The sequence below is a fragment of the Solea senegalensis genome, linkage group LG3, assembly GCF_019176455.1.
Source record: "Solea senegalensis isolate Sse05_10M linkage group LG3, IFAPA_SoseM_1, whole genome shotgun sequence".
NCBI classification, from domain to species: domain Eukaryota; kingdom Metazoa; phylum Chordata; class Actinopteri; order Pleuronectiformes; family Soleidae; genus Solea; species Solea senegalensis.
In genome coordinates, this window is record NC_058023.1 from 1,254,156 (window position 1) to 1,281,648 (window position 27,493).

The 27,493-nt window shown below is 42.6% G+C and overlaps 1 protein-coding gene and 1 long non-coding RNA gene across 13 annotated transcripts; one reads left to right on the plus strand and one right to left on the minus strand.

Moving 5' to 3' along the window:
• Nucleotides 1-12: 12 nt before the first annotated feature.
• On the plus strand, nt 13-10,405 carry LOC122765728. Its single transcript, XR_006360002.1, has 3 exons — nt 13-261; nt 5,612-5,793; nt 10,344-10,405. It is a non-coding gene; the product is annotated as an uncharacterized LOC122765728 (long non-coding RNA).
• On the minus strand, nt 659-22,326 carry mybpc1 (myosin binding protein C1). 12 transcript variants are annotated; one of them, XM_044020081.1, is made up of 34 exons: nt 22,072-22,326; nt 19,034-19,060; nt 17,910-17,981; nt 16,869-17,087; nt 15,270-15,311; nt 14,735-14,776; nt 14,114-14,224; nt 13,583-13,731; nt 13,328-13,445; nt 13,190-13,241; nt 12,606-12,662; nt 12,136-12,144; nt 10,598-10,761; nt 10,384-10,516; nt 9,164-9,172; nt 8,783-8,907; nt 8,563-8,668; nt 8,305-8,471; nt 8,043-8,208; nt 7,848-7,954; nt 7,628-7,764; nt 7,304-7,463; nt 7,100-7,204; nt 6,828-7,016; nt 6,226-6,360; nt 5,863-6,030; nt 5,685-5,773; nt 5,410-5,605; nt 5,157-5,296; nt 4,893-5,052; nt 4,365-4,501; nt 3,714-3,900; nt 2,538-2,575; nt 659-1,266 (listed from the first exon to the last, which is right to left on the minus strand). In XM_044020081.1, exons 1-33 carry the CDS (start codon nt 22,091-22,093, stop codon nt 2,556-2,558), a joined length of 3,720 nt encoding a protein of 1,239 aa, XP_043876016.1. In that variant the 5' UTR covers nt 22,094-22,326; the 3' UTR covers nt 659-1,266; nt 2,538-2,555. The 12 variants fall into 12 exon arrangements, with proteins under 12 accessions (XP_043876016.1, XP_043876009.1, XP_043876015.1 ...); XM_044020074.1 differs by lacking the exon at nt 2,538-2,575; XM_044020080.1 differs by lacking the exons at nt 2,538-2,575; nt 17,910-17,981.
• Between the last annotated feature and the right edge of the window lie 5,167 nt (nt 22,327-27,493).

The following is a 27,493-nucleotide window of genomic DNA, read 5'->3' on the forward strand; positions in this document are numbered from 1 at the left end:
CGTCTTGGCAGGAAGCGAGAGACCGGAAGGGAATGATATGACTGATGTACCGGGAAGTTCAAACGAGGACTGAGCGGCAGGATTTGATTTATGTTGAGAGTTTTTGTAAAGATTATTTATATACGCACACAATTAATAAACGTACAATTTACTTAGCTAATGTACAACATTTACACCCAGTCTATTTCATTTCTATACCGCTGTTTTCAGCGTTTTTAAAACAATGACTAACCCTCAAGAAAACCGCGAGACCTCAAACAGGTATGTTTTTCCTCATCTTAACATTTAATGGATTTCCCATAAGTGCTATTATATTCACCGAAGCCCCAATAATGTATATAAACTAGTCAACAATATTTATGAGAGTACTACTTATATAATAATATGGGTAGAAAAACTGATTCTGCTTGGCTATGTCTATTTGAAAACAGAAAAGTAAAGGTTTTGGATCGTATTACTGTCCCCAAGAATGACTCTGTCTGTTTTTACATGAACTCTTTTATTTTTCCCATAATTGCAAAGGTAAAGACATGCACACATGTCTGAGCCTCAGTCTAGCATCAAGTCCAATATGAATTCAAAAATCATAATGTGTCATGCAGTGGACTGTGTGTGTGTGTGTAAACCTCTACATTTTCTATCTGACATAACTTACACAGAAATGAATCATTTCAGAAAAAATAATCTTCAACACATTCATGTTCCAACATCACTCAAGTCTTTTTTACAGTTTTTTTACCACGTATTTCTGCAACACCGTACAAACGCCAAACTTTTCTTTGCAGTATGTCTTCTTCAACAAAAAGAACTACTGTATGTGTGTCAATGTTTGTGTATAAGTGCTTTGTATATGTTTGTTTTTTTGTTTTTTTTTACACACTAAATGAACTTTGTAAAGCTGGAACCAAAACACTGCTGACATGCATCTGAGCCAACAGTCTTTCAAAACACAAGAGGGTGACGGACCAACAAGTCAACTTGCTTTATTTTCCCTATGGTAAAAAGCATGCTGCAGCCCAGACCAGGACACACACGCCCTTCTATCTGTCCCACCGTCCACGCCGCCGTCCACTTTCTGGCCGCCAACCTCGGTCGGTGAGAGAAGAGGATCACAAATAGCAGCAGAAGTCCGTAAAGCTAAAAATGTCTCATTGCATTCTGTCCAATTTTACTTCTCCTGCTCCGCAACCTTCGCCTCGCTCATGTACTTGTCAATCAGATTTAGGGGCACTCCACGTTGCATGAGTTCGTAGAAGGTGAACCCCCCTGGGGGACGAGAGGAAAAACTCTCACCATATTGTTGGGAGATGCAGAGACAAAATGTGAAGAAGGAAGAACAGAAAGAGGAAGGAGAGGAGGAGGAGGAGGAGGAGGAGGAGGAGGAAGAGCAACAGGCTGATAAAGCAAAAACAAACAAAGCAAGATGTTCACAGCTCTGGACAGGGAGTCAAAAGAGAGAAGCTCACATACGAATACGAGTGCAAACATTTTTAAAGGTGCAGTGTGTAAAATTATACAATCCCCTGATTGTATAAATAAATGACTCCAGACTGAGCCTTTCATGTTTATATCAGCCTCCATTTTGGATCACCATGTTTTTATGGGATGAGCTCGTATATGATAGTCAGCATCAGTCCAATACTGGTCCGGATATCGGACGGATAAAAAAACAGCAACGGCGTTTTTGCTGAGTCATGTTGTAGGCTGTTTATTTATGATTTATGGGAGAAGAATATTTGTCACACAGTCACAAATGTGTTGTTAACAGCTTCATAGTTTAAAAGGTCTAAAATGACTGTATCGGACCAATATCAGTGTCATTAGATACTTGGGTTTGAGATATCGGTAAAAAGTGAATCCCTATTTTTTTTTACAATGAATAATACAAAATAAACTAAACGTTTCTTACTTACATACTGTAGGTCCATTTTACACACTGTGCCTTTAAATGAGTGTGTTGTGTCCTGATTCCTTACCTATTGTGTTTTTGTGTTACAATTAGAATTGAATGTATCGCTATATGGTCTTTAGTTATTGCTGTGTAGTTTAAAACCTGCTAACAGTCGTGTAGTAGGGAGTTAGTATGTGCTCGGATGAAACTAAGACCTAGTTGATTGCTCTGAAATAGTGCAATAATCCAGATGAATGATGTCTTTAGTCAACTGCAACAAACACAATCCTATTTCCAAACACGTACAACATACCCAGTGTTAGTTTGTTTCGTTTTTATCTCAGTTTTGTTTGTTTGTTGAGTTGAGTGAGAAACTTTGTTCACTTTTTACTCACCTTTTCTGTGGTTCAAGTTACATGACAGTCTTTAAATTCACACAATTTCAATGTAATCATTCCAAACGCGGTTGTTTTAAGTCAGCCAGCTAAGGGTTTCTTTGTGGTATCATTTAGCAAACAGCAGCCATGCAAGTCCTGTTTTATTTCTGCGGTTCCTCTTTTCTCGGCGAAGAGAAGCTGCTTCAGTCTCACTGACCTACATAATGAGTGACATAAGCTTCATATGTCAAAACCATATGAAAGCTTACCTTTTTAAGAACATACATTCACAATTCTTGAGTTTGGACTGGGGGAGAGAGAAGAGAAGAGGGGTTAACACAATGTTTACGTGGAGTTATATGTGTTCACCATGGAATTCTGTCGGGTTATTACTGAACTCTTTTATATGAGGAGTTAACACTGGAATCTGTGGAGAATAGTTTAAGATGGAGACATAAAATAATACAACACAGAAACATCACAGCTCTATACGTTATGTCTACTGAGGTGTGTTGATGTGGTGTGTTGTGATGATGAACATGATGGCTGGATAACACAGGGGGATAAACCTTTACATGTGCTGATGGAGTGGATTATCATGGTGTCATTATTTAAATCTCTTTGGAAAATGGTTGACCAGGAGCTCATTGCACCAGATGTTCATAAGTTCGAACCTTGGTTATAATCTAGTTACACATTTCCTTTGTTATTGCTTCATATGTGCACCCAGTTACAGCAAGAAGTAGCTGTTTGTGCATTAGCCTGCCAAAATCTTTATGACCCATTTAGTAAAGAGTAAAAGAATTGTGCAGAAAATCTGGTTAGTTTAGTTGTAGTTGTACTAATGTACTTGCTAGGTCAGCTTCATCATCTATTTTCCATTTATTCACAAATATTTATTAATGCATGCAAATATGATTCATGTTGGGTCTCCTAGCATCTGATTTAAATCTTCATTTGTCATTTGTAGGTCATTTGGAAGATTTACCATAAAATTGTGATGGTTTCAAACCACTTTTATGACTATTGGTCTCTGCAAATGTCAGAAAGACTCAAAAACCTCAGCAATGAATTTACAAATGTCTGGTGCAACCCAGTCGAGATACTTACATGTCCATCGCCTGTATGGTCAGCCATTTGGTCGACTGTAACACACAGTTCAAACACAACGGTATCCTGGTGGAGTTGGTTTCCTAAAGTTGCCTTTGGTTTTTTTTTACTGATTAACGATGACTGTAATTGTAAAATGTGAAATGGTTCCTTATTTCTTTCTATGAAGATGATTCAGTAAAGACCCTCAAAAAAGACGCTTTAAATGTATGATGTGACTAATGATAAGATCGACGAAATTAAGAATAAAATAAAAGGAACGTTGGGAAACCATGTTCTGATGTAGACAGATACCCAGGTAGGCGCACAGCTTTAGCCTCTCGCGACACACTGACCTTTGACCTCCAGCTTGCACTCCACTTGGGCCTCTCCCAAATCGTTGATGGCCTTGCAGGTGTAGACGCCTCCATCGTAGGGGCTGGGCTTTCTGATCTCTAGAGTACATACGCCCTGGTTGCTGAACATGCGATAGCGTGGGTCGTCAACAATGATGATCTTATTCTTCATCCACATCACTCTGGGCTGCAGGCAGACACAGAAATGTCAACATTATAAAGAACTTATTCCAGCAGACGGATTGTAGAAAGTATTGAAATTTGCATAACCTGGGATTATTGTGTTGTCTCTACCCTTAAAGTGTTGTCAGTAACCTCTTATTAAAGTTCAAAACCAATGTTTTGGGTTATAATTTTACCCCTTTATTTGTTTTAGATACTAAAAAGTTCAACTAACCTGTGACTGATACTATAATTACTATACTATACTACTCACTATACTCTAATTACCATTGAGATAATAGTGCATACTATAACAATTAACAACAATAGTTTTTTAAAATAACTGGACTCTTCCATTCAAATTGTACATATATCACTGTATTTATATTGTTTATATTTGCACACTATGAGGAAAAGAAGTCCCACATTACCCCAGTATAATGTGAGGGTTAAGCATTTACCATTTTTGCCTGCTGTTCTTCTACTCACCCTAGGATTGGCACGGATACTACAGTTGAGAGTAGTATTGTAGCCAGCGACGGCAAAAGTGTTGATCAGCGGCTGCGTAAACTTTGGTGCCTCCTTGAAGTCATGGTCGTTGTACTCGGGCATTTTCAGCTGCATGCCTGTTGGGGGAAGGGTAAAGGAATGGGGTTGTGCATGATACTGACGTTGAGCGGTATCATGCGGGGAATTGCCTAAGTGATGAGGGAAAGACAATTGTTCTTTATTTATCGTCGGCTGAGACTGAGACACAAATGTTTTTAGGGCTGACAGTACCAGCGGTAAAAAAGCAGAAGGCAGCAAAGTAAACAAATGCTTTATGGACAGTTTCAGTCTGCAATACCAGTGTGATTTGTTCCAAAGTGAAAGCTTTGGAAGCATTTTCCCCCATCAGAAATGATAAGATTATAAGTCCAACAGTACCATGCAGTCATAGTAAACAAATGAACATTCTCCCATCTCTCAACCATTCACAGCCTCACAGCCACACAGTCACGCCACAGTCAGCTGTACCGTCTTTGACGATGAGGGCACTTTTCTTTGTTTGGGTGGCGGTTTCACTCAGGCCGCACATATTCTCGGAGAAGATCCTGAAGAAGTACTCGTTCCCAACCACCAGTTCTGTAATGGTGATGGTGTTGCGATGGTAGTGCTCAATGCACGTGAACCACTCCTGAAAAGCAGAGTGAAGCAGGTGGTGTTTATTCTGTAGAGAAGTCAAATATAAGCAGGAAGTTCCCTGTAAGAGGTCACTATTAGTATAAATCCATCTTTTACCATCGTCTTTTTGTCTGCTTTTTGAATGGTGTAGCCTGTTATTGGGGCATTGCCGCTATCCTTTGGTGGTGTCCAGACCAGAGCCACATTTCCTCCCCATACATCCTCAATCGTCACACTTAAGGGAGGTCCAGGTAGATCTAACAGTCAGTGAAAGGACAGTGAGCTCACAGTTTGCTGTCATTTGATTTAGTAGTATTGGTAGAATCACTAGTGAAAAGTAGTGCTTCAAGAACATGGTCCATTTTCTCACCTACAATCTGTATGTCAATGATTGCTGTGTCCACATGGTTTTCAACCTGCACTGTCATCTCGTACTTCCCAGAGTGGCTGCGCTCTGCCTTACGGATGAAGATGATGCTGTCGCAGTCTGTGTTACGGATGCTGACGTGGGTAGGCTCGATGGGGTTACCGTCCTTCAACCAGTTGACTTTTGGCCTGGGTTTGCCCTACAGACATCACGCCGATCAGCATGGGTGAATTATTCTACACCAAGACACAACAGAACGATGGAGTTGGAAGAGTTACCATGAATGGCACCACAAGGTTGACCGCTTCTCCAACCCTACGAGTGTACGTCTGCTTCAGGTGTCGTGGCACACGGATCTTTGGTGGTTCTGCCGAGATGGATCAGAAGGTACGTTACAGAAGGATGTTTCTGGTCGCGGCATAACACACAACACATGACAAAGATGTCACAGCTCACCAATAACCTCTTTGACCATGACAGAGTGCTGAAGGGTCCTCGGAGTGCTCTCTCCAGCAGCGTTGACAGCCTTGACACGAATTAAGATTTTAGACCCTGGAGTCAGACCAGTGATGGTGTGCTTTGTTTTCTCTGTCAGCTCTTTGTTAGAGGATATCCATTCATCAGCTGTAGGAAAACAACAGTCCAGTTGTTCACTTGTCATATTTGCTTGGTTTGTATACAAGACTAGATTTGTGGTAACAACCAGATGATGTGAGAACACTGAATTGTCTGTGATCACAACTGACAGAACTTTTTTGTAGGTGTTACTGTCTGTGGCTGCGTCTCAAGGGCTTTTTCTTGGCTTGGTAACTGACTCACTTCCTTCTATGCAGTACTCCACCAGGTATCCGTCCAGACCAGCTGCGCCAATAGTTTCTGGAGGGCGCCACTTAACAGTAACGGTGGTGTCGGTAACATCGTCCACAGCCAACATAGTGGGCTCACTGGTCACAGCTGGGTGGTCAGAGATCACAGTTTTAATTACCAACAATGAAAGTGAAGATCAGAAAACATCCATTTTTGGTAAATCACTAGCACATGAGCACAAGAGTCCTCTCTCTCATCACCCTCCCTATCAGAACTCATTGGTCCCCATGCTTGCTGTCTTCTATTGACCCTCTTCCCAAAAGAACTGCGCTCCCGAACCTCTAATCCACAGATTATTTGGCAGCGATTATAGAGACACATTTAAGATCCTCTAAAGCCGCTGCATGTCACAGTCAGAACGCTTGGGATGGTGGGGTACGGGGAGGAACAGCTGTGTTGCCCGGGTACCAGGGTCAAATCACAAATGCGCTATCAAAAATGGATTCACTACTAGGAGATGATGGTTAGATGAAGGGAAGCCTTATCTGACAAATGATTGACAGATTGCCAGTGACAGGTTGAAGGCCAGAGTTTGGAGACACAAGGTTACTCACCAAGAGGAGTAAAGGCTTTGGATGGTTCACTGGGCTTGGAAACACCAATGGCATTAACCGCAAAGATCCGCACTTCATATGGCACGCCTTCAATCATCTTCTTGGGTTCGAATGAGGTTTCTTTGATCAGGTCAAAGTTCAGTCTCATCCACCTGGAGCTCTGTTTCTTTTTTCTCTCGATAAAGTAACCTGTACCAAAGGATCAGAGAGCTTTGCATGTAAAACCAACACTTCCATTTAAACTGTGGTAATAAATAAGACATAATAGTGACCTAATATTGGTGAACTCCCGTCATATTTTGGTGGTTCCCATGTCATAGAACACCAGTCACCTCCGATCACTGGGACCAATGGAGCTTCTGGAGGATCAGGAATGTCTGCGGGCAACACAACATTTTATTGAGAGTACAAAAAACACCCCTTTTTTTTTAAACAGTTCTTTGTGCTCTGTAGATTGAAGTCTCACGATGTCTTACCTACTACCTTGATTTTGACACTGGCTGTGGCCTCACCAGCCTCATTCTGCAGCACTATCTTATAGTTCCCCGTGTCCTCCCTCTCTGTGACTTCAATCGTCAGACTGGTGTGATCGGGGTATGTTTCAGCTCGGACGCGGTGGCCTGTCTCAAGAATGACCTGAGACGAAGAGGCAGAAAGACTATCAACCTTTAAAAGGAAGTTTAATAGAAGGCTTTGTGATTCTACTAACGACTTGTACCCATGTATTCCGATTTTGCTGGAGTTTGACGACAGTAATAAAAAACACACAGATTTATATTTAATCAGAGTTTAAGACTCACTCGTTCTCCCTTCATCCACACTACTCTGGGCGCTGGTTCTCCACTGATGGGTATCTCCAAGCGAAGTTTGTTTCCTGCCACAATTGTCACAGTGTTGTCTGGGAAATTCAAGCTGTCCAAGTGCACTTGTGGAGGGTCTGTAAAAAAATTAAGAAAGGATAGAACATATTGAGAGATCTTCTTCAATTTTCCATTTGAGGGAAGTTGCTTTTGTTCATACCAATGATGTGAACTTTGGCAGCGAGGCTCTGTGAATATCCCTCAGGTACAAAAGTGTAATCTCCTGCATCGTGAAGAGAGCTGGACTCAATTTCAAGGCGGTGGACTCTAAAAAAACAAATTGATATCACATCTTAACTTATCATGTGGTTGAGAAACTGCTTTTGAATGACTTAGTTGATCAGAGACAACATACTTATTTCTGTGTATGATGTTGATGCGGTCGTTGGGCTGGATCAGCTGTCCATTCCTGTACCAACGGCCTGGAACGTTGCCTGGAAAAATCTCACAGTGCAGTTTAAAGGGCTGGCCCAGCTTCACTGTCATATTCTGCAGGTCCTGGAAGATCTTCAGTGGTTTCACTGAGGAAGCACATTGGCAGATCATAATAGAGCGTGTTATAGTTCCAATTTTTAAGTTATAAAACTACTTCAAAGAAAAGTCAACATTCTACATACAGTCAACCTGTACACGAGCCTCAGATGTGCCACCACTGGCCATTATGGAGTATGTCCCAGTGTCCTCTCTGGAGGCGTCATCAATCACCAAGAAGTGTTTGGTTCCCTCACATTTGACTCGGTATCTCGAGCGCACTCCTGTTGGAACCTCAACACCGTTCTTCATCCTGGAGGAGGAAGCATTCATCAGTCATCAATGCAATGCTCCTGTGTTCTGACATAATCATACACCTTTGAATAACGTTCTTTTCTTCTTACCATTTGACCTGAGCGCCTTCCTCTGTAACCTCGCACTCGAGCTCGATCCTCTCGTTCACTGTGGTCTTCACAGCCTCGATGCCTTTAACTATCTTAACTGGCAACTCTGTAAGACACGATGAGAAGAAGAAGAAGAAGAAGAAGAAACAGAAGAAGAAACAGAAGTCAGTTTTTGATGAGTTTGAGTAAAAGCATCTGTCAACAGAACCCTGCCACATACCTTTGACAAACAGTTCTGTGGTGCACTTCTCATCTCCTGCAGCGACACAATAGGCTGCATCATCGTTCATGGAGCAGTTGTTGATGACCATAATCCTTTGTGTGCCCTTATGCTCAAAAATATACCTGAACAGCAAGTCCATTAGTTACATCACTGGCCAACTAAGGAAACCTTAGGCAATATGATATCAAGCATTTCTACTAGGGAAGAAGGTTTGAGAGCGGTCAATAAACAATCACAGTACTGAAGGTAAAATATTCCAATTACATTAGAACAAAACAAACATGTCATCATTGTTCAGAAAACATGCATCAAATGCACAGAAAGTGGACTTGACAGTAAGGGTAGCATGAAGTCAGAACTGACTACAAATGAACTTACTTCCTTTGACTAAAGGTCGGCAGTGGAGCCAGAATAGGGCCACAGAGAGGAAGCAGCACCATGACATTACAGACAAACAGACAAAGACAGAGAGACATCATGCCTGGATGGGTACAGTCAGCAAAAGTGTTACAGCAGACAGTGAGGTCTCAAGAACACGGTGTCCTGGAGAACGAGCCACAGGTGACCAAAACCAGAAAACAGCAGTAACCTCCTAAATGGCTTTAACGTAGAATGGCTTTGAACGCTATTCTGACTTTATGCCCATAATGTTAGTTATAACATTGATGTCGATTGTGGAAGATTTTAGTCTTTTCACTAAGTAGCACAGTTCGGTTCAGTTTGTCACGTTATGATTTACTCTCATCTGTACTGCACCTTTCTGTGGGGGTAAAGTTTGGAGCGAGACAAACTGCACTCCATGGTTTGATAAACAATCATCACGTTTAGGAGGGAAGAACACAAGAAAATATAACACATAATGTCAGCGCACAGCAGTTAGCCATGCTCTTTTTCCTTTGTTGAATTTATTGGTGTGCGACACTATGTTGCCCTGGCCTGATGTGTCTTATCATATATGGTCTACACGTCCCGCATGTAAAGGTTGTTCCAAACTCTGTGTTTTTCTTTTAGCTCCGTTTTGGTCTCCACCAACTGCTGAAGGAAACTAGGCTGGCTGTGTACATACTCAGAATGTCACCATGTTGAAAAATGAAGGAAACATGAGCCAAATTGAATTTGTCATCACATGTGACTCCTTTCACGTAACATTTGATCTGTTCCAAAGCCAGACTCTGTTAAAGACCTGTGAAGGAGGTACCACCTTTTTCCTGCACAAAGAAGGACATGTACAACAGTTATTGGCAACAGTAGACGTCGTACACTGCGTTCACACCCAAACTCCAACCTAAACTCATAATGACTATATTATGAGACTGTATGGAAACTGAGATATTGTTATTTGTTCACTGGCATCAGCTGTCAATGGTTCACATATGATTTATAGTGTAAGCTGACCTGGTCACGGTTTACTCTGATGTGTGTGTGGAGAGGAACATGTGAACCATTGTGCTTTTGAGTGCTGACAAAATGAAAAACACAGAATACTTCAAATCTTCACAAATGAGTTGCATTTTCTTTTTGATAAATAAAATGAATTTCATTTGTGCTGTGTTGACAGGAAGTAGACGAGATGAACAAAAGAAGACGTCACTGCATACTTGGGCGAGGGTCTGATTTCTTGTCCGTTCTTGTACCACTTGAGGTCCACAGTGGGATCAGCGAGGTCCACCACCAGGCGGATCTTCCCACCTTTATCCACCTGGTAGGAGGGGTCAAGCTTCTTTGCAAAAGCTTAGAAAAGACAACAATTCAGTTCACAGCATTTGCAACGGCATTGAAAGTCAGTTTGCGAGGAAACTCTCCTTCATTTACCTTCACTCTTCTTCTCCTCTTTTGGGATCTTCTTCAACCGTTTGAGCAGACCTCGCAGATCTGTGATGCCGTACATGAAGGCGATCTTCTCGTACTCGTCTGGCCGAGCGTTCTTCAGGATCTCCCACACATCCACCTCAGGAGTGTCATCTGGTTTCGGCTCCCTAGTGGTGCCGTATGTGAAGGAACATTGTGAGGGAAGGAGTCACAGGCTGGTGTTTTGCGACGTGTCCCGAGGAACTGCTCACTAAACTCTGATGGAGGAGGCTGTGAAAGGTAGGAGATTTCCCACTTCCTTCTCAGCGATGCAAAGTTTTACTTGAACATATTTTGTGTGCCTGGAACAATGTTTTCTGAGTCATTTTAAATCTGTTGCTTTGAGAGTGTTCCTCGGGACATGTCACACAAAGGGATGGGCTGAGTGAGCTGTGCTTTAATCCTGGCTCTGGAGTGACACGGTAGCAGCACTATTGATACTAAACACAGGTGTGTTTTCTCCTTCATCTAGAGTTGTTGAGGGTAAAAATCTGTTTTCTAAAGCATGTACGCCCTTTTTCCTCTGAACTGTTCAAGATAGACCAGAGTTCTCCTGAGGGAACTAGACTGGCTTCAGCCTGACTGTGTGTGACTCTGAACACCTGTCTGGTTCAGGGTCTGGCTCTCTTTATATTCTCTGGGGCTCGGTCTGGTGCTATCTTGTGATCTGTAAAATCGACACCACATTAGTGACACCGTCTTTGACCAGGGTTAGGGTTAGGGCCCCAGAATCATGAAAACGCGCAGTCACAACAACAGCGTACACAAACGGAACTCGACCGCTGAAACGACTTAAATGACTTTTTTCACTTTAGTGTCCGGCCCATCCCTTTGTTTACTGTTGGTTTGAGTGATCACTTCAGAAAATGCTCTGACGCTGTTAGATGATTTATGTGACTATAGGAGATGTTAGCAGAGATGTTAGGAAACATCGCCCCCGGATATGAGTGCATAGTTTACATTAGTTTATATAAAGAACATTCAGTCAGTCTTTCCTTGACATTTACTCAAATGTCTGAAAGATTGCAGGTGAATAGCGTAAAGTATTATTCAATATTGTTGCATGTATTTCTCATCCGTTTATTGTCAGGCAATTACGAAAAACATAAACATGGTGTTTTTTGTCTTATATTTCTAAATTGAAATAAAACGACAATGTAGCGATAACACTATTTTACAGCATCATTTCTCAGTGGCCCACGAGCACATCCTTAATGATCCAAAATGGTGGTCTTTGCCTCATAAAGGGTGACTTTTACAAGTCGATGTAAAGCAGTCACCTCAGGCTGTTTGTGATGCAAAGCCCATTCCCATCATCACTGATTGCCGACAGAGCGTTTAGAAATGCTGCCTTCAAATGAAGTGTTACCGTACTACAGAAGGCCAACACTCTTACTCTCGCTCCTAAATCTACAGTCATGCTGGGGACTCTACAGGATTACATACTCACCCGCAGTAAGGTCTAATCGTTTTAAAACCTATATGGTTTTCTCTGTACTAACCTTTGATTTCTGAATATATGGAGGGGAGAAAAAGAGACAAGCCCAAAATAAATGGATATTTTTGGCAGCCGTCTGCATCCTTCAGTGCTCACACTTATTCGCTGCACTGTATCGTCTCAAATAGGCAAATATGCATTATGGTGTGCAGAAGATGATTTCAAAATGATTTCAAAGGCAGTCATAGACAGGGAGTGGCGCTAAGTCATTCTGTGTGGTTTCAATGAAGTCACGTTGCCAAATCCTAAATAAATATCTTTGCGGTATGCAGTAGTTTTGTGTAAGTGAGAGCCCGACCATGTCGGACTTTGAAAACCCCTGTCGTAGTGTCATGTAGTCTTGATGCAGACATGTGCTTGCCACAAATCAAATTCACAAAAGGTTTTAAAGAAGCAAAAGAAGCACATCCAAAAAAAGTGGCCTAAAGATTGTGAAGAGACCAAAATCCATTGGTGTTGGGATGTGATTCTCACCTATGTTTAAGGAGACCACTAAAGTCAAGCTCCCCTGCATCTTCTTGTCCTTCACTGCTGTTGTTAACAAGGAGAGATTAATAGAGATTTAATCAGAAATCAGTTTCACTATAAAACAATGCTAACAGAGCAACACAAAGCCAAAGACTCTGACGTCAATCAATGCGATAGCCGCACGCTAACGTGATTGATTGATGCTTACACAAAATCCCCTCCCTTTTTTTGCCTTTTCAGAATAAAAGCACGACATGAGGTGGTTTGTGTAAGACCTTATCAAGAGATGTCCCATGAATGCTTTGTGTTGCCTCCCATTGTTTGTAAGGAATTGTAAAAATGCAAGTGTTGGCCTTTAATTCCACATGGAGTCAGCTGTTGATTGTAAAAGGTTAATGACATTACAACCAATGAAATGATTCTACTTTTCTCTATATTTCAGGTCTATTTATGAGTACTGACAGATTGTTGTTAGATGTCAGTATTTGTTCTGTTGGAGTTCAGCTGCAAAGGAAATACTGTGAAAATACTGTATTCAAAATGGCTGCTGTCCACTTGTCTTGCAGTCACATCACGTCCTTGTTTATTACCTTCTCTTGAAAGCTGATCGTATGTCAATATTCTGCGAGCCTTGTCCAGCCTCTGTAAGACAGCAACACACTGCTCTGCATTTTGTGCCATTTTATACTGAGATTGTTGATATCATGAGCGACGCTGCTTTGACAAACCTCTGACTTCCAAGTCAAAGGAGCAGCTGTCAAACTTGTCCTTGTAGTTGACCTCACACCTGTAATTCCCAGCGTAGTTGTCTTTAGCCTTGATAATGTGCATCTCAAAAGTGTGGACCTGCCAGGGGACGAACATTTACATGTTCAAGTATGTATGTATGTATGTATGTATGTATGTATGTATGTATGTATGTATGTAATGAAGCACGACAGAGGGCGGAGCTTGACGATCTGTGCCTCGCTGCACTGCCGTACCTTAGTTAATCGGTCAAAAGTCTCTTTCAGCTGGAGGTGCTTCCCAGTTTTGCTGGCCAGATCCATCCATTTTCCTTTGAACCACTTGACCGTGGGTTTGCGGAGGAGATCTTTGGCCTCCACCTTGGCAACGAAGGTGATGTCTCCGCCTTTGGACACAGAAAGTATTACAACATGAATAATCAGTCACATTAATAACAAGACTACTTTCAGACGATCAACAGTTAAAGTTACATTTCTCCAAATTGATTGAGGCCACCACGACCTCGATCTTGGAATTTCAGGTCATCATCGAGTCCAAGTGAATGTTTGTGCCAAATTTGAAAGGATTCCTTCAAGATATCCCTGAGATATTGCACTGAACAGAGATAATAACTGTCTTTTATGACCTGGAGTTTATGGTGGCTAATGTTTCCAAGGTCACTTTTATTGTGGACATGGAGACAGCTCGTTGACTTAGTGAGGGACATTTTCTCTATCGTTTCCTTTTGAATGTACTTTTTAATACTTGTTATTTGTACCATGACTCACCAACGGGGATGGAGCCACTTTGAGGTTTCTCTATCAGCAGTATGGACAGTGGTGGAGTGTCAACGGGCTTGTCCAGGTCCTCTGGGTTCTGGCCCTCTCCCAGAGACCACACTGGTCATTCAGGAAAACAGTTATATGACACAAAGATCTACATCATCACTGTGTAAGAATATGAAGGAATTCACGACACCCTCGTTTCACATTCCATCTTAAAGTTTAGAGCAGAGTTACAAAGACACACGGGAGGACAAAAAGACGCACATGTCCTCATTCTCAGCATTCGCTCCACATACAGCAGCAGATTTTAAGCTCTTTGCAACATGGAAAGCATGAAACGGACAATAATGAAATGCAAAAAAAGGTTTCTTTTTGGGACATTTTTAGCAAACTTGGATGTGCAGTGAAAAGTTGTGTTTGTGAACCCATGATGCTCCGCTCTTCTGTGCGAACCTGGAGGTGTGAATGTGAATTCATTCCACTTTCACTTTGACAGTACAGAAGTAAAACACTCTTCAGAATACCTGGACAGCTGCTGAGCAAGGATGGATTTGACCAGATACTGTATGTAGGGAAAAGATGAAAAAGGTGAACACGTTTACATTTCGACTGTCACTTTATTACCTGAGTCTTTTCTCCCCCTGGATGACTGAGAGGCGCTATCATCTGAACAAAGACAGAGAGAAATTTACAGCATATTGTAAGGAATAGTACTGTAAAGTCCACTGAAGCAAGCACACACTCACCAGCAAGCGATTAAAGACTTCCAAGCTTAGGCCCAAGGAATTCTGAATCAAACGCTCTTTTTGAATTCATTGACTAAATTTTGATTGATATTGATTTGATTGAACACTGATTGGTGATCACTTAGATGTGACAGACCAGAATTCCAAATGTACTCACATAAATGGCGATTTATGTGTACAGAAAACAAAAACACTGTAACATCTGTATAATAATTAAAATGGAAATTGAAAAGAATGGCACCAGTCCATTAATGGGTGTAGATTAATGTGTTAGAAAGGGAAAGTGGAACACCGTCAGGTCCTTGTGCTGAAAACCAAAATTCTGTGTTCAGACAGTGGGTCATTCCCATTTAGAGTGAGCAACTTATTGTTTGGCACTAAGATGGTGGGAGGATTTAACAGAGGGCTCTTACTATGCAGATCAACAGAGACTTTCTTCTGTGGACTGGCGTCCTCTGTGAAGAAAGCACAGTTATCATTGAAAGGAGATAAGCTGCGTCAGAACCAGTGACATGTAATGGCAACACTGCATATTAGCATGATATAATATCATAATATCATCACCCGACCCTTTCACAAGCGTGTTGGGAAACGGGGAGGTCCTTTGTCTTTGTGTAGGAAACTTTCACTTTTGAAGGAAGCCTGTGTATAACTTTATAAACCAAAGCATTTCATAGTAAAGTGAGGACACTCTTAAGGGCAGTGTATTACATTTCTGCCAATAAACCCTCCTAAATATTACACACTTGACATGTATGTAAACAACTAAGACGTAATCCAGAGTGTATTTTAAAGTAGCTAGAGAGAGAAAAGGGCAGCTTGATACCTGCGAGGACAACCTTTTCATTTTCATTGGTCACAATCTGAGAGGCAAATTCAATAGTTTCCTTTTAATAGCCACGCAAGCTTGTTCAGTTATTCAAATAATAAGCAGTCGAGTGCATTATTATGCGTAAACACGTCAAAATCATCCATGTATTTATTCAGAATATATACATGTGACATATCCACACATTCTTGCCTTCATTTCAGATATGTAAATAAAGGCTGATGTGCTTCTAGGAGGTATTTTGCATGTAGAAATCACACGTTTACTACATGTAGAATATTTACAGATTCAACACCAACAAACGTCTTCAGCTGTCGGACACAACATTACGTAGCCTGTGAATACTTCAAAGTTCATCTGGAGTTTCACAAAGCTCTCCCAGATTGACGGCCATTGATTTGACCTCAGCTCATGCTTTGCGCTCCATTGCAATTGCAACCGAATACGAAGAGGAATGAGGAAGTAGTAGAGTTGTTAATGGTACCAACCTGCTTGGGGTGTTGTGGACTGGGTACTGGCTATCTCATCATCATCTGCAATAAAGATGTCATTGACAAATAGACCCACCAATCAAAAACCTCCGTCACCGGCAGGCCAACAAGACCGACAGACCGACATGCGAGACAGGACCTTCACTGGACCTTGACCAATGTATTTTTCTGATATGTCATCAAGAGTGTGTGAAAAAAGATTATTTTATGTGCTAATCCAAGCTTCTCAATCTGCCTTAACAAAGGCACGACCACTCTACTGTAGCTCTGCATGAATCATAGGAAATAGAAGACTTTAAACTTTCAGTCCTCTCATTAACGTCTGTCCTGAGTGATGCAAACGTGCAGATTATGTTAAATACTCCCGATCGGTCCCGAATGGGTCCTCAGATTCAACAAAAAAAACTCGCAAAACACATTTGGAGGAAGTTGGAGGACCCGTGGCCAGCACAGGTGCATTTCTTTGAGGTCAGATCAATGCTGGCCTCTGGTCAGTGAGAACTGGGAATTAGAAGTTATTTTTCAGCTTTCTGCTGCAAATTAATCCGACTTTTAGGTCTTGCAGAGTAAAAATGGCCCGTTTTGCAAAGCTGCTGAGCCATCGTGAAGATTTTCAGGGTTTATGACTGATTTGCTGGAGGGATAAAAACATGCATTTACACAAGGGGAGACCTGGGAGATAGAATACTTACCAACTGGTGGGGGAGAGCGAGGGCCCTCTCCCTTTACTGCAGAGTTAGCAGACTCTGTTTGCTCTTTGGCCTGAGTCTCACCAGGCTGTGGTTGGTTTGAGCCATTCTCAGTGGGGGGACTGTGTTGTGGAGCTGCCACAGCCTGTAACGGCTCAGGCTCTGAGGGCTCTGGTTTCTCCCCAACAGTCTCTACTGGCCCTTTCACCTCTGCTCCTGCTTCTGTACATCAGACAAAGTGCCAGGCTGGAGCAGCAAGCATCACAGGCAAGACACTGGCTGCTTAAGTGAGGTGGATATCATGACCAGAAAGCCACAATTCTCAAAAATATTTGTATTCTTTATTTCAGAAATGAGCTGCATCTCCATGTTGTCTCTGTTGATTGGTTGTCTTTCTGGTCATGCGATATCTTTACTGAAAGACATCGAAGAGGTTTGGATTTACTGAGTATATTATTACAATTCAAATCAAAACAGCTAAATATAAAAACAATTATCAATTCATCTGCCAGTTATTTCCCTTATTAATGATCAATAATGTGGTGTAAAGTGTGTTGAAAAGGCTCATAACAAGGTTATGATCTGATTGCAATGTCTTAGAATCTAGAGTCCAAAGATTCTTATCCATTATCATCAAAGAACAAGAAGAACAGCTGATATCTACACAAGAAGCTTTTGCATCATTTGTACTCTTTGTTTTATCACCGCTAGTGCCCCGTATTTTCATTTGAACACTCAGTAAATCCCAACGTCCTCAATCCCTTCGTTGTATTAACTCACACAATTACATCAGAGCAGTTAGAGACGGCACATATACAGTAGAGTAGTGGGGCGGCATATTTAAACATAACACCATGAACTTAAAGGTGTATTTAACAATCATACCTTCACAAGAAAAGTGCACTTTCAGGCCTCGCAGAGTGAATTAAGTACAAAAAACCGTGATGACGCACTCCAAACAAACCAGTGATGTGAGTGTGATGGAGACACCTAAACGTTCTGTAGAGAGTGGGTTGGGGGGCACGTCCATCACGGTTTACCCACCTGGTGGTGGAGAAACCTCCAAGGTAATCTCAGGAGGGGGCGGAGCACCGTTACTGTCTGGGGCAACACTTTCTGAGCATGTGACAAACATAGTGGTGGATGGAAGAGCTGCTTTTAATAAGCACAAAGCTTCAGCTTCTACACTGCGTCTATCAGTCTCACACACACACACACACACACACACACACACCTGCGTTCACAACATGTCACATTGTACAGGACCATTCTCACCGTTCATTTAAACAAATAACTCACAGGGAATAAAACCTTTTTAATTTGTAATCTATATTATATATTTCATCTATAATGTTAATATTTCAAAATGAGGCTGGATTAGAAGTTTCTGCAGAAATCGTCGTTATTCATAAACACAGCGCGTTAAAGAGATTCTATCAGGACTAAAGCCTGGATCATACCATTCAGTGTTGGGTTTTTGTTAACTGTTCATAATTGTCATGCTTTGTCAGACATTATTGTGTGTCCATTACGCTTTAAATTCTTCTCTCTCTACATATATATTATATATTATATATTATATGGTGACACTACCTGGAAGAATGGACACATTTCTGTTTGTCTTTGTACATTATTTCATTTATTATTAACACAATAAGGAAATGTGACCTTACAAATTTGACTGATTATTCTATTGTTGATGATTGCTTATTATTATATAATGAAACCACCATGACGATTTGAATGGCATCTCTGAGTTTATTTATGCAGCATTCTTTTTAGTCTCATCCTAAAAAGACCTCAAGATGCTGCAGCTCCAAGGTCAAAGCCCGGTGTGTGTGTGTGTGTGTGTGTGTGTGTGTGTGTGTGTGTGTGTGTGTGTGTGTGTGTGTGTGTGTGTGTGTGGGGGGGGCGTCAGCTGAATCAACAAGGAAGGATCAGCTGAGCGGCGAGTGGAATGTTCGAGACACTGTCGCCGCAGCTCACTCTGGAGCTCAAAGACGTGTTCAGTTCACGATCACTTTGTCTTATTATTAAACGATGATCTGCACTTCTGAGTAACCTGTGGATAGTTTTATGTGGAGATGTCATCCGTGAAGAAGAGTGAGCTGACGAGCAGAGACTGGCTGTGTGTGTGTGTGTGTGTGTGTGTTTGGTCGTTCACTTACCTTCTGGCTGGCCGTTGGGCATCTCATCTAAAGACAGATAGAAATCAAGATCTGTTGTCATGTAGTTCTGATGTAATCAACACAAACACTCAAACACAGTCGTTCACTTTATTGATTCAGCATTAATCCTTCAGTGCTCGTCTAGACTTAAGGAACTATTGTTTGCGTGGAAGACGCTCACGACAGGACCTCAGCAGATCATCAAGCATCCATTTTGTTATTAGTGGGTTAATGGCACATGAAGCATCCAGAGGTCAAACACATGAGAGCTTCAGACAAGTAATGCCAGGTGGGCAGATTTATAGCTGATAGACGTGGCTTTGGTTCTGGGCCTTGGACCCATAGGAAGCAAATCTACAAGGGTTCTTCAAACAGTTGAATCCTCACCTGGAAACAAAGGCTGCAACATAACTGGAGACTAGATCACAAATGTCGTAGGTGATATGAAGATCAGTAGGTGAGAGGGAAACTCTGTACTTTCAGAGTGATGTTATTGAGGACGGTCACGATGTGTCTGAGTGGACCGAGTGCATCGATGTTGAATGGTGAATTGCTGTGACCTTTCTATCTCACAGCAGCCGGGCTATTCTCCTCTGACAACTGCCCCTCGCCGGGTCTTTGCTCTTCTTCTGACCATTCTCTGTAATCCTGAAGTATTCAGACCACCAACAACCAACAACTAACAACCACGCCACCATCAAAGTCACTTCAATCAGGTTTCTTGCCCACGTCTTGACTTGCATTGAACTGCCGCCGTCTTATTGGATGATTAAATATTTGTTTGAACAGTTGTTAAAATATCTCAGAAAATACAGATCAGAGGAAAAAGACGTCAGTGTTCAGAACCACGTTCTCTGGTGTGTGTGTGTGTGTGTGTGTGTGTGTGTGTGTGTGTGAAGAACATTGAGAACATTAGCAGTCATTTTGAAGCATGTCTGGCTTTAGAGAAAAGCTTTTTCTCTCCTCTGATGTTTCCATGTCGTCATCGGTGGGGACATGGAAACCTCACTCCTTCTATGAGCATTGACCATTTTTACCCTCCATTTCCTCCCCTCTTGTCTTGGCTCCTGGCTCCTGGCTCCTGGCCCCTTGTTTCCTGGTTCCTCGGTTCGTAACGATTCCCGTGAGCATTCCTTTGTCAGAATTAGCTGCTCTCTCACTTCACTGCCGAACAATGTGCCGCTGGCCACCGGGCCACAATCCTGGAGGGTCACATCATGCACCCGAGAATGAGCCTCGCTCGTTCTCTGTCTCATCACCGCTGAGATAATGAGGGTGGAGAAAGGTTTTGTTTTACCTCGGAGGACCCAGTGCAGCTGACAGAGCTGCAGGTATGTTCAGCTGTTGCTCTGCTGGCTCGCAGACAGAGGGGCTCACTCAGGCTCCAGCAAGAGCCAAACTGCAGACGGCTTCTTCTTTCCAAGTATAGATTATTATTACTTTCATTCAGATGAGCCCTCGTTCTGTGTTTTAGATTGACACTTGTTTATTGCAGTTGTGGTTGGAAAAATATCCTAACATGGAACTTCAATAAGCTTTGAAGTCTCACTGAGGTGACAATGAGCTGCTGACAGGCCTTTCTCTTTGTATTCTGTGTCCCTGTGTGATTGATGAGGTGGAATCTGTAACAGTGTCAGAGGACAGAACCCAAGGAGAGTGATGGACGGTGAAGACGCAGTGAGGACAGTATCAGACGTCCTCTGGGCAAAGGCTCAGACATTTGATGGGCGACCTCTGCGTGATCTGTCTTTAATGGAGGGTAACAGGGAGGGGTCTGTTTTGGCGTGTGGCACAGGAGAGCTGTGTGTGTGTGTGTGTGTGTGTGTGGGGGTGGAGATGGCAGGGAACAAGGGATAGGGATTAAAAGTGCACTCATTCTGAACTATTCCAGGGACAAGAATCTCAGTCCCAAGAGATCTCCAAGCCACTGAGCCATGTCGTCATCTCTTGTTGGGACTTTTTAAAGGCTTGAGAGCGCGGTGTCTAAAACAACAGTGCTGGCTTCCTCCTCTTCAGCTGTTCAGACTTAAAGAACAATACTTTTCTACCCTCATATATCTGCTTCTCTGGGCTGTGCAGCTATTTCTGGGCAGTGTTTGCAGCAGGCTGGAATCTGCTGCTTCTATTTCTCTCTGTAGCTTTGTCTCTGAGGGCATCAGAGATGTTTATGGTCTTGGACCATTGCTTTGGGACGTGCACTCATCACACACTCATCACACACTCATCACACACTCATCACACACTCATCACACACTCATCACACACTCATCACTCACTCATCACACACTCATCACTCACTCATCACTCACTCATCACTCACTCATTTCTCCTAACCCTCTTACAACTTCCCAAACTTTCTTGATGATGCAACACAAGACGTAAAGTCGTCGATCAGAGCAGTTTGTTCCAGATGTCTGGATTCTTTTAACATCAGCACAGAGTGCATCTTTTTCTCTTGGATCAGTAACGCTGTGTTTTGGCTTCAGTTAGGGTAAAGGTCAGATGTTCTATGTTCTCTACATGGGCGTGTCACTCATCAGCAAACCAAAACAAAAAAGTGGGTGATACCATATCCTAATGCCAGACGACAGACAGGACCAGATTAAACAGGACTGTTGATGGACATGATGATGGTGTGGAGAACATGAGGGCGGGGCCGGGGGTTAAATATGGATTGGAATGATGGGTGGAGAGCTGGTCTGAGGGGACCAACCCTGGCCCAGTCTGTCTGAACTGCATCATCCTCATCAACATTCCTCCGCTGTGCTTCATCTTCGCGCTTCTCGCCAGTTACAACACCTAGACCACACCTATCAGATCTGGCAACCGCAGAGCAACGATAGCATCCGTGCATGAACCTCAGATCTTGTGTTGCTGCTCAGGATGCACACACACACACACACACACACACACACCAGTAACACAACAACACTGAGGAGTCCTGTGAACAAGTGATGGAGCTCCTGCACCAAGCTTCAACTTGAATCACAGACTCACGGTCATGCAACATGAACAGTCAGTGAATCCAACACTCCTACCTTTCTTTGTGGGCTCTGGCATCTTGAGCCGTGTCCCAAGAAAAGCGTCAGGGAGTCAAAAGGTGCAGGACAGTGGACTCTTGTGGGAGGACAGCTTCGGTTTAGGAGTCCGCTCAGTCCAAGAGGGAGAGAGATGATGATGGTGATGATGATGATGATAAGAACAGGAAGAACCTCCGGGACCCCACAGGCCACAGTGATGGGAGATGAGGAGGGCGCGGGGATACGGCCTGGAAATCTCAGTGGGGGAGGAGAGAGGACCAGTGACAGATACAGGAGGGGGGACAGGCTTTCAGGCCTTATATAGCAAGGTGGCAGGCTCCTCCTCTTTATAATTAACAGTAGAGCTTTGTCTTACAATGTCTGCAGCATCATTGTCCCCAACCCGCGGCTGCTGCTGCTGCTGCTGCTGCTTTGTAGAAAAGAGGCAACAGCGAGTCGCTCTTTTCGTTTCATTTTCTTTTGTCATTGTCGACCTCAGACTTTGATTCTCTCTGGAAAGTTGAATCTAGCTCAACACAACATCGTGGCACACGGTGATGTGGTGAAGCACACATTCCTGTTGGATGCACCCTCAGTCAATCTGACTTTTCAAAGGTTGCAGCAAAACGATAATACAGCTGTCGCCAAGAGAAGTTTCCACAATCATGTCTTAGATCATTCTAAAGTGTTTTTTTAAAGCTTTCATCTGAACAGTGATGTGTTCATCTCTGCTCAGATCATTAGTATCTAACGCAGATGTACATTTTAAATGATGACTTGTGAACGGGCTGTTTAAAAATGTCTTAATTATTCCCATAAATGCTCATATTGGTTCTTCTGTTTGATAAAAATGTTCTTAAATGTCTTGTTTTTGTCCACAAACCAAAGTAATTCTCTCTGTTTTATGGAGCAAAGAAACAGAAGCAGATTTTAATTCTTGAAGAAACATTCAAACAAAGATGAATCCATGATCAAAATAGTTGGCGGTTAATTTAGTCATGGATTAATAACGGAATAATCCACTAACTGTTTCAGCACAAGTGAATAATGTATTCTGGGACTATTTGTGGCTGCAGATTTAGTGTCCCACCAAGTATTTAAAGCTGCAGGATGGTGTGTGTGGGATCAACTTAAAAATAAACCGCCTGCAGAAGTGAATTTCTGCCTCGTATCTGTGGCACAAACAGCTTTCGTGGTGGATTTGTGTATTCTCTCGTGATTGTTGTCAGTTCCCAGAGGAGTTGTGCGGCTGCTGGTGACAAATCAGCGGTGACAGAGCTATTTTTAGGGTTCGAGCAACAAGGTTGCAAGAACCCTATTGAAACTGGAAGGATTATTATTATTATTATTATTATTCTTATTATTCCCCCAAATGAATCGCCTTTTTGAGGCCTTTCCCATACCCCAAAACTCACCAATTTTTGTGACCGCATCAATCCTGGTGTAAATTTACGTCTGAAAAAGGTTCGGGGAATGTGCGTCGAAAATTGAATGTGGGAGGGGCCAATAAGTGCGGCGCCACCTGTCCAAATTCACCATGACCAACACAAATATCGCACATGCACGAAATTCGGTACACATGTGTAGTGGGTCAGGATGAAGAAAAAATTACATTATGACCATGATCCAAACCCAACAGGAATTCCGCCATCTTGGGTTGATTGGCGATTTTTTGGCGATTTTGGCGAATTCGCAGCAATGGTATTTGAACTAACTCCTCCTAGAGTTTTCGTGCGATCACCTTCAAACTTGGTGAGGTCCCTGTGGACCAGTTGAGGAGCTCACGGTATCAAAAGTTTTTTCAAATGTCACATGGCGCGCGAGATAGGGGGCGGCAAAGTTCGTGATGATTCTGATGTTTCGCATCAGAAAAACAAAACTCTTATAACTTTGCGATGGAAGGTCCGATCCAAACCAAACTTGCTATGATTGATGATGGGCCATGGCTGAAGACGTCTATGAAAAAACGGTGAAGTTTGAAAACAGCGCCTCCTTGTGGTGAAAGAAAATACACCAAAAAAAAGTTTTTTTACGATTTCGGGAATAACTTTTACACAGATAATCGTACCGCACTCAAAATTGGTGACAACAGTCAAAACACATGGTAGATGATGTGTGATCAATATGACGACGAATCGTTTAACGGTGTTGCCATGGCAACGACGCAAAGTCGGATTTTTGGGACAAAAAATCAAACTGCTACAACTTCGCGAATCCTGGTCCGATCTGAACCAAACTTGCTAGGATTGATGACAGTCCGGCCCTAAAGACGTCTATATGAAAATATTCAATTTCGAAAACAGCGCCCCCTGGTGACAGCAGACAGTATGACAGCTTGTATTTCAATTATCTCCTCCTAGAGCTTTTGTGCGATCACCTTCAAACTTGGTGAGATCAATGTGGACGAGTTGAGCATCAAAAGTTATCAAAAGCTTTTTAAAATATTGTATGGCGTACGAGATAGGGGGCGCCAAAGTTGGAGATAATAATAATTTTTCACAACAGACAATGAAACTCTTATAACTTTGCGACGGAAGGTCTGATCCCAACCAAACTTGCTATAGTTGATGATGGTTAGTTGCTGAAGACGACTGTGTTGCTGAAACGGTACATTTTGAAAACAGCGCCTCCTGGTGGTGGTAGAAAATTCTAAAAAAACAAACTGTTACAACTTTGCCAATCCTGGTCCGATCTGAACCAAACTTGCAAGGATTGATGACAGTCCGGCCCTGAACACGTCTATATGAAAATATTAATTTTCAAATACAGCGCCCCCTGGTGACAGCAGACAGAATTACATTTATAGTTTTTGATGCTGCTCCAACAGGGATTGTTGTATCCACTTGAAACTTAGTATGTGGGACCCCAGACCCTTCCTCAACATGTCCGTAAAAGGTCACCTCCCTACAGGAAGTGGAACGCCCGAAACAGGAAGTAAAGTCTTACATTGTCCGATTGACACGAAACTAGATATGTGAGTTACGGGACCTTCCCTGAACATGTTTACGGAGACGCCGTTGACCGAACAGGAAGTCGGCCATTTTAAACAGGAAGTGCCCTCTAACTTTGCAGTACATTGTCCGATCTGCACAAAACCTTATATGTGACACCAGCAACCTGTCCTGAGCATGTCTGTAAAAGGTCACCTCCCTACAGGAAGTGGAACGCCCGAAACAGGAAGTAAAGTCTTGCATTGTCCGATTGACACAAAACTAGATATGTGAGTTACAGGACCTTCCCTGAACATGTTTCCAGAGACGAACAGGAAGTTGGCCATTTTAAACAGGAAGTGCCCGCTAACTTTGCCGTACGTTGTCCAATTTGCATGAAACCTTATATGTCACACCAGGGACCTGTCCTGAGCATGTCTGCAAAAGATGACCTCCCAACAGGAAGTGGAATGCCCGAAACAGGAAGTCAACTCTAAGATTGTCCGATCTGCACAAAACTTCATATGTAAGACAAGGGAACTTCCCTGAACACGTTTACGGACGCGCATTTGACCGAACAGGAAGTCGGCCATTTTAAACAGGAAGTGCCCTATAACTTTGCCATACGTTGCCGATCCCCCCCGAAATTTGGATCGACATGTGCGGGGACGCCGCTGAAAATAACTAGTACTGAAAATAACTAGTACCGCGCGCGGTGAATGAACGGGTGAGAGCGCGAGGCGCGCGGGGAGCCGTGGCACACGGCGACTCGCGCGGGTCGGCTCGAACCCGTTCAGAACCGCGCGCGGTACTAGTTATTATTGTGATTATTGTTTGTTGTCGCACTTCAGAAGTAGGTGAGGAGCGAGTGGACGTGGACGTCCAAAAGGACGAGGTGTCGTCATTGTCACAGGTCTCACAGGCTGATGTAATACTTTCCGACAATCCCGTGTTATGGTCAGGTGATTTATACGACATGCTCAGAGAATCTTTGGATTTCTTTCCAAAAAGAAGAGACTGAGATGACACGCGTTGCTCTGAAGCCAGATGCCAGATATCAGTTTAATCCAAGAACAGCAGGGGAGATGCCTGGCTGCTGCTTTTGTGGCCTATACTTAGAAGCTCCCATAAACCTTGACATTTGACGTGTGTATCTGACATGAAACGCCGCTTTCATTGTGTGTTGTCTTTGAATTTGCTTCTTTTGGGCCTAATGCAGCGAAGTCTAAACACAGAGGCTGAACGATGCTGGATAAACAAGCAGCAACAACACTAAAGCCTCAAAAAGTAACGTTTCTTTGAGTTTTTGTCCAAAAACAGGACAAAGAATGGAAACTGTGTCCAACTAAGACCCTGATATGAGTGAAATTACCGCAATGACCACACGCCCGTGTTAACGTGCATCTTCTGTCTTGATTGCAAGTTTCTCAGTTTTCAGAAAGCCTCGGTGTTAAAGAGTCAAAACTAACTGAACCCTGAAGTGCAGCAAGTGTTAATGATCTCAATGTGGAAGTGAATTTAAAACATGCACGGTTCATTCTGCAGACAACCCAGCAGAACAGCTCTATTTCCAGTCTTTTTCCCCGATGTCCGACTCATCCATCGCTGTTCACGACAACCACAGCGCGCGGGGAGATCCCTGACTCTGTAAATACTCGTATAATCCAAGACCCTGCACGCAGTTTACTGCAGGAACCTGTGAGTGTGTGCTTTTCATGTGTATGTGGCCTTTCCTGGTAACCAGACACCTGCAGCTCAGTCCGCCCGTTTATAACTTTAGAGCGGGCTCCAGCAGTAAATACTAGGATTAAGGAAGTATCACGCGGGTCCACTACAAAGACCACAAAACCATTTAGTTCTGCCCGGGACAGCAGAGAGTTCACATCACTGAGGCGGTTTAGCCATGAGGTCAGGCCTCGGGGGGGTGGGGCTAAAAAAAAACACTTGACAGGGACGACACTGACGCCATCTGGTGTCTCAGAAAACAAAGAAAACAACTTAGAATAGTTTAGTTTGAAAATAACGTAGTTTTAATTAGTTTTTATTTTTTGTAAATGCTTAGTTTTTAGTTTCAATTTTATTAGTTTGAGTTTTTTTGTAATACAGAGAATTTGTCAGGTGCAAGATTCAAAAAGGTCATAAAAACGTTTTAAAGATGTATCTGGACACATGAACGACCGTCTCTGAATCAAATATGACTAAGACCTGAACCTGAAGACCTGAAGACCTGAAGACCTGAACGTGCGTCACACAGTTAGTGTGAAAGACTAAAGACTCCTCACATAATCTTCTTTATTTGTCACACAGAAAGTAAAGAAAAACATTTGATTATGAATCAAAGTACAATCTTTGAACATTTCTTTCAACACACAGAGAAAACATGATCATGTATGAAATTAATTTACAAAAAGACAAAAACTATAAACACACAAGTCTCAGTTTCAGTTAGTTTGTTAGTTTTTGTGTTTCTATATAAAATATCTACACATTTAAACACACTCAACAAAGAA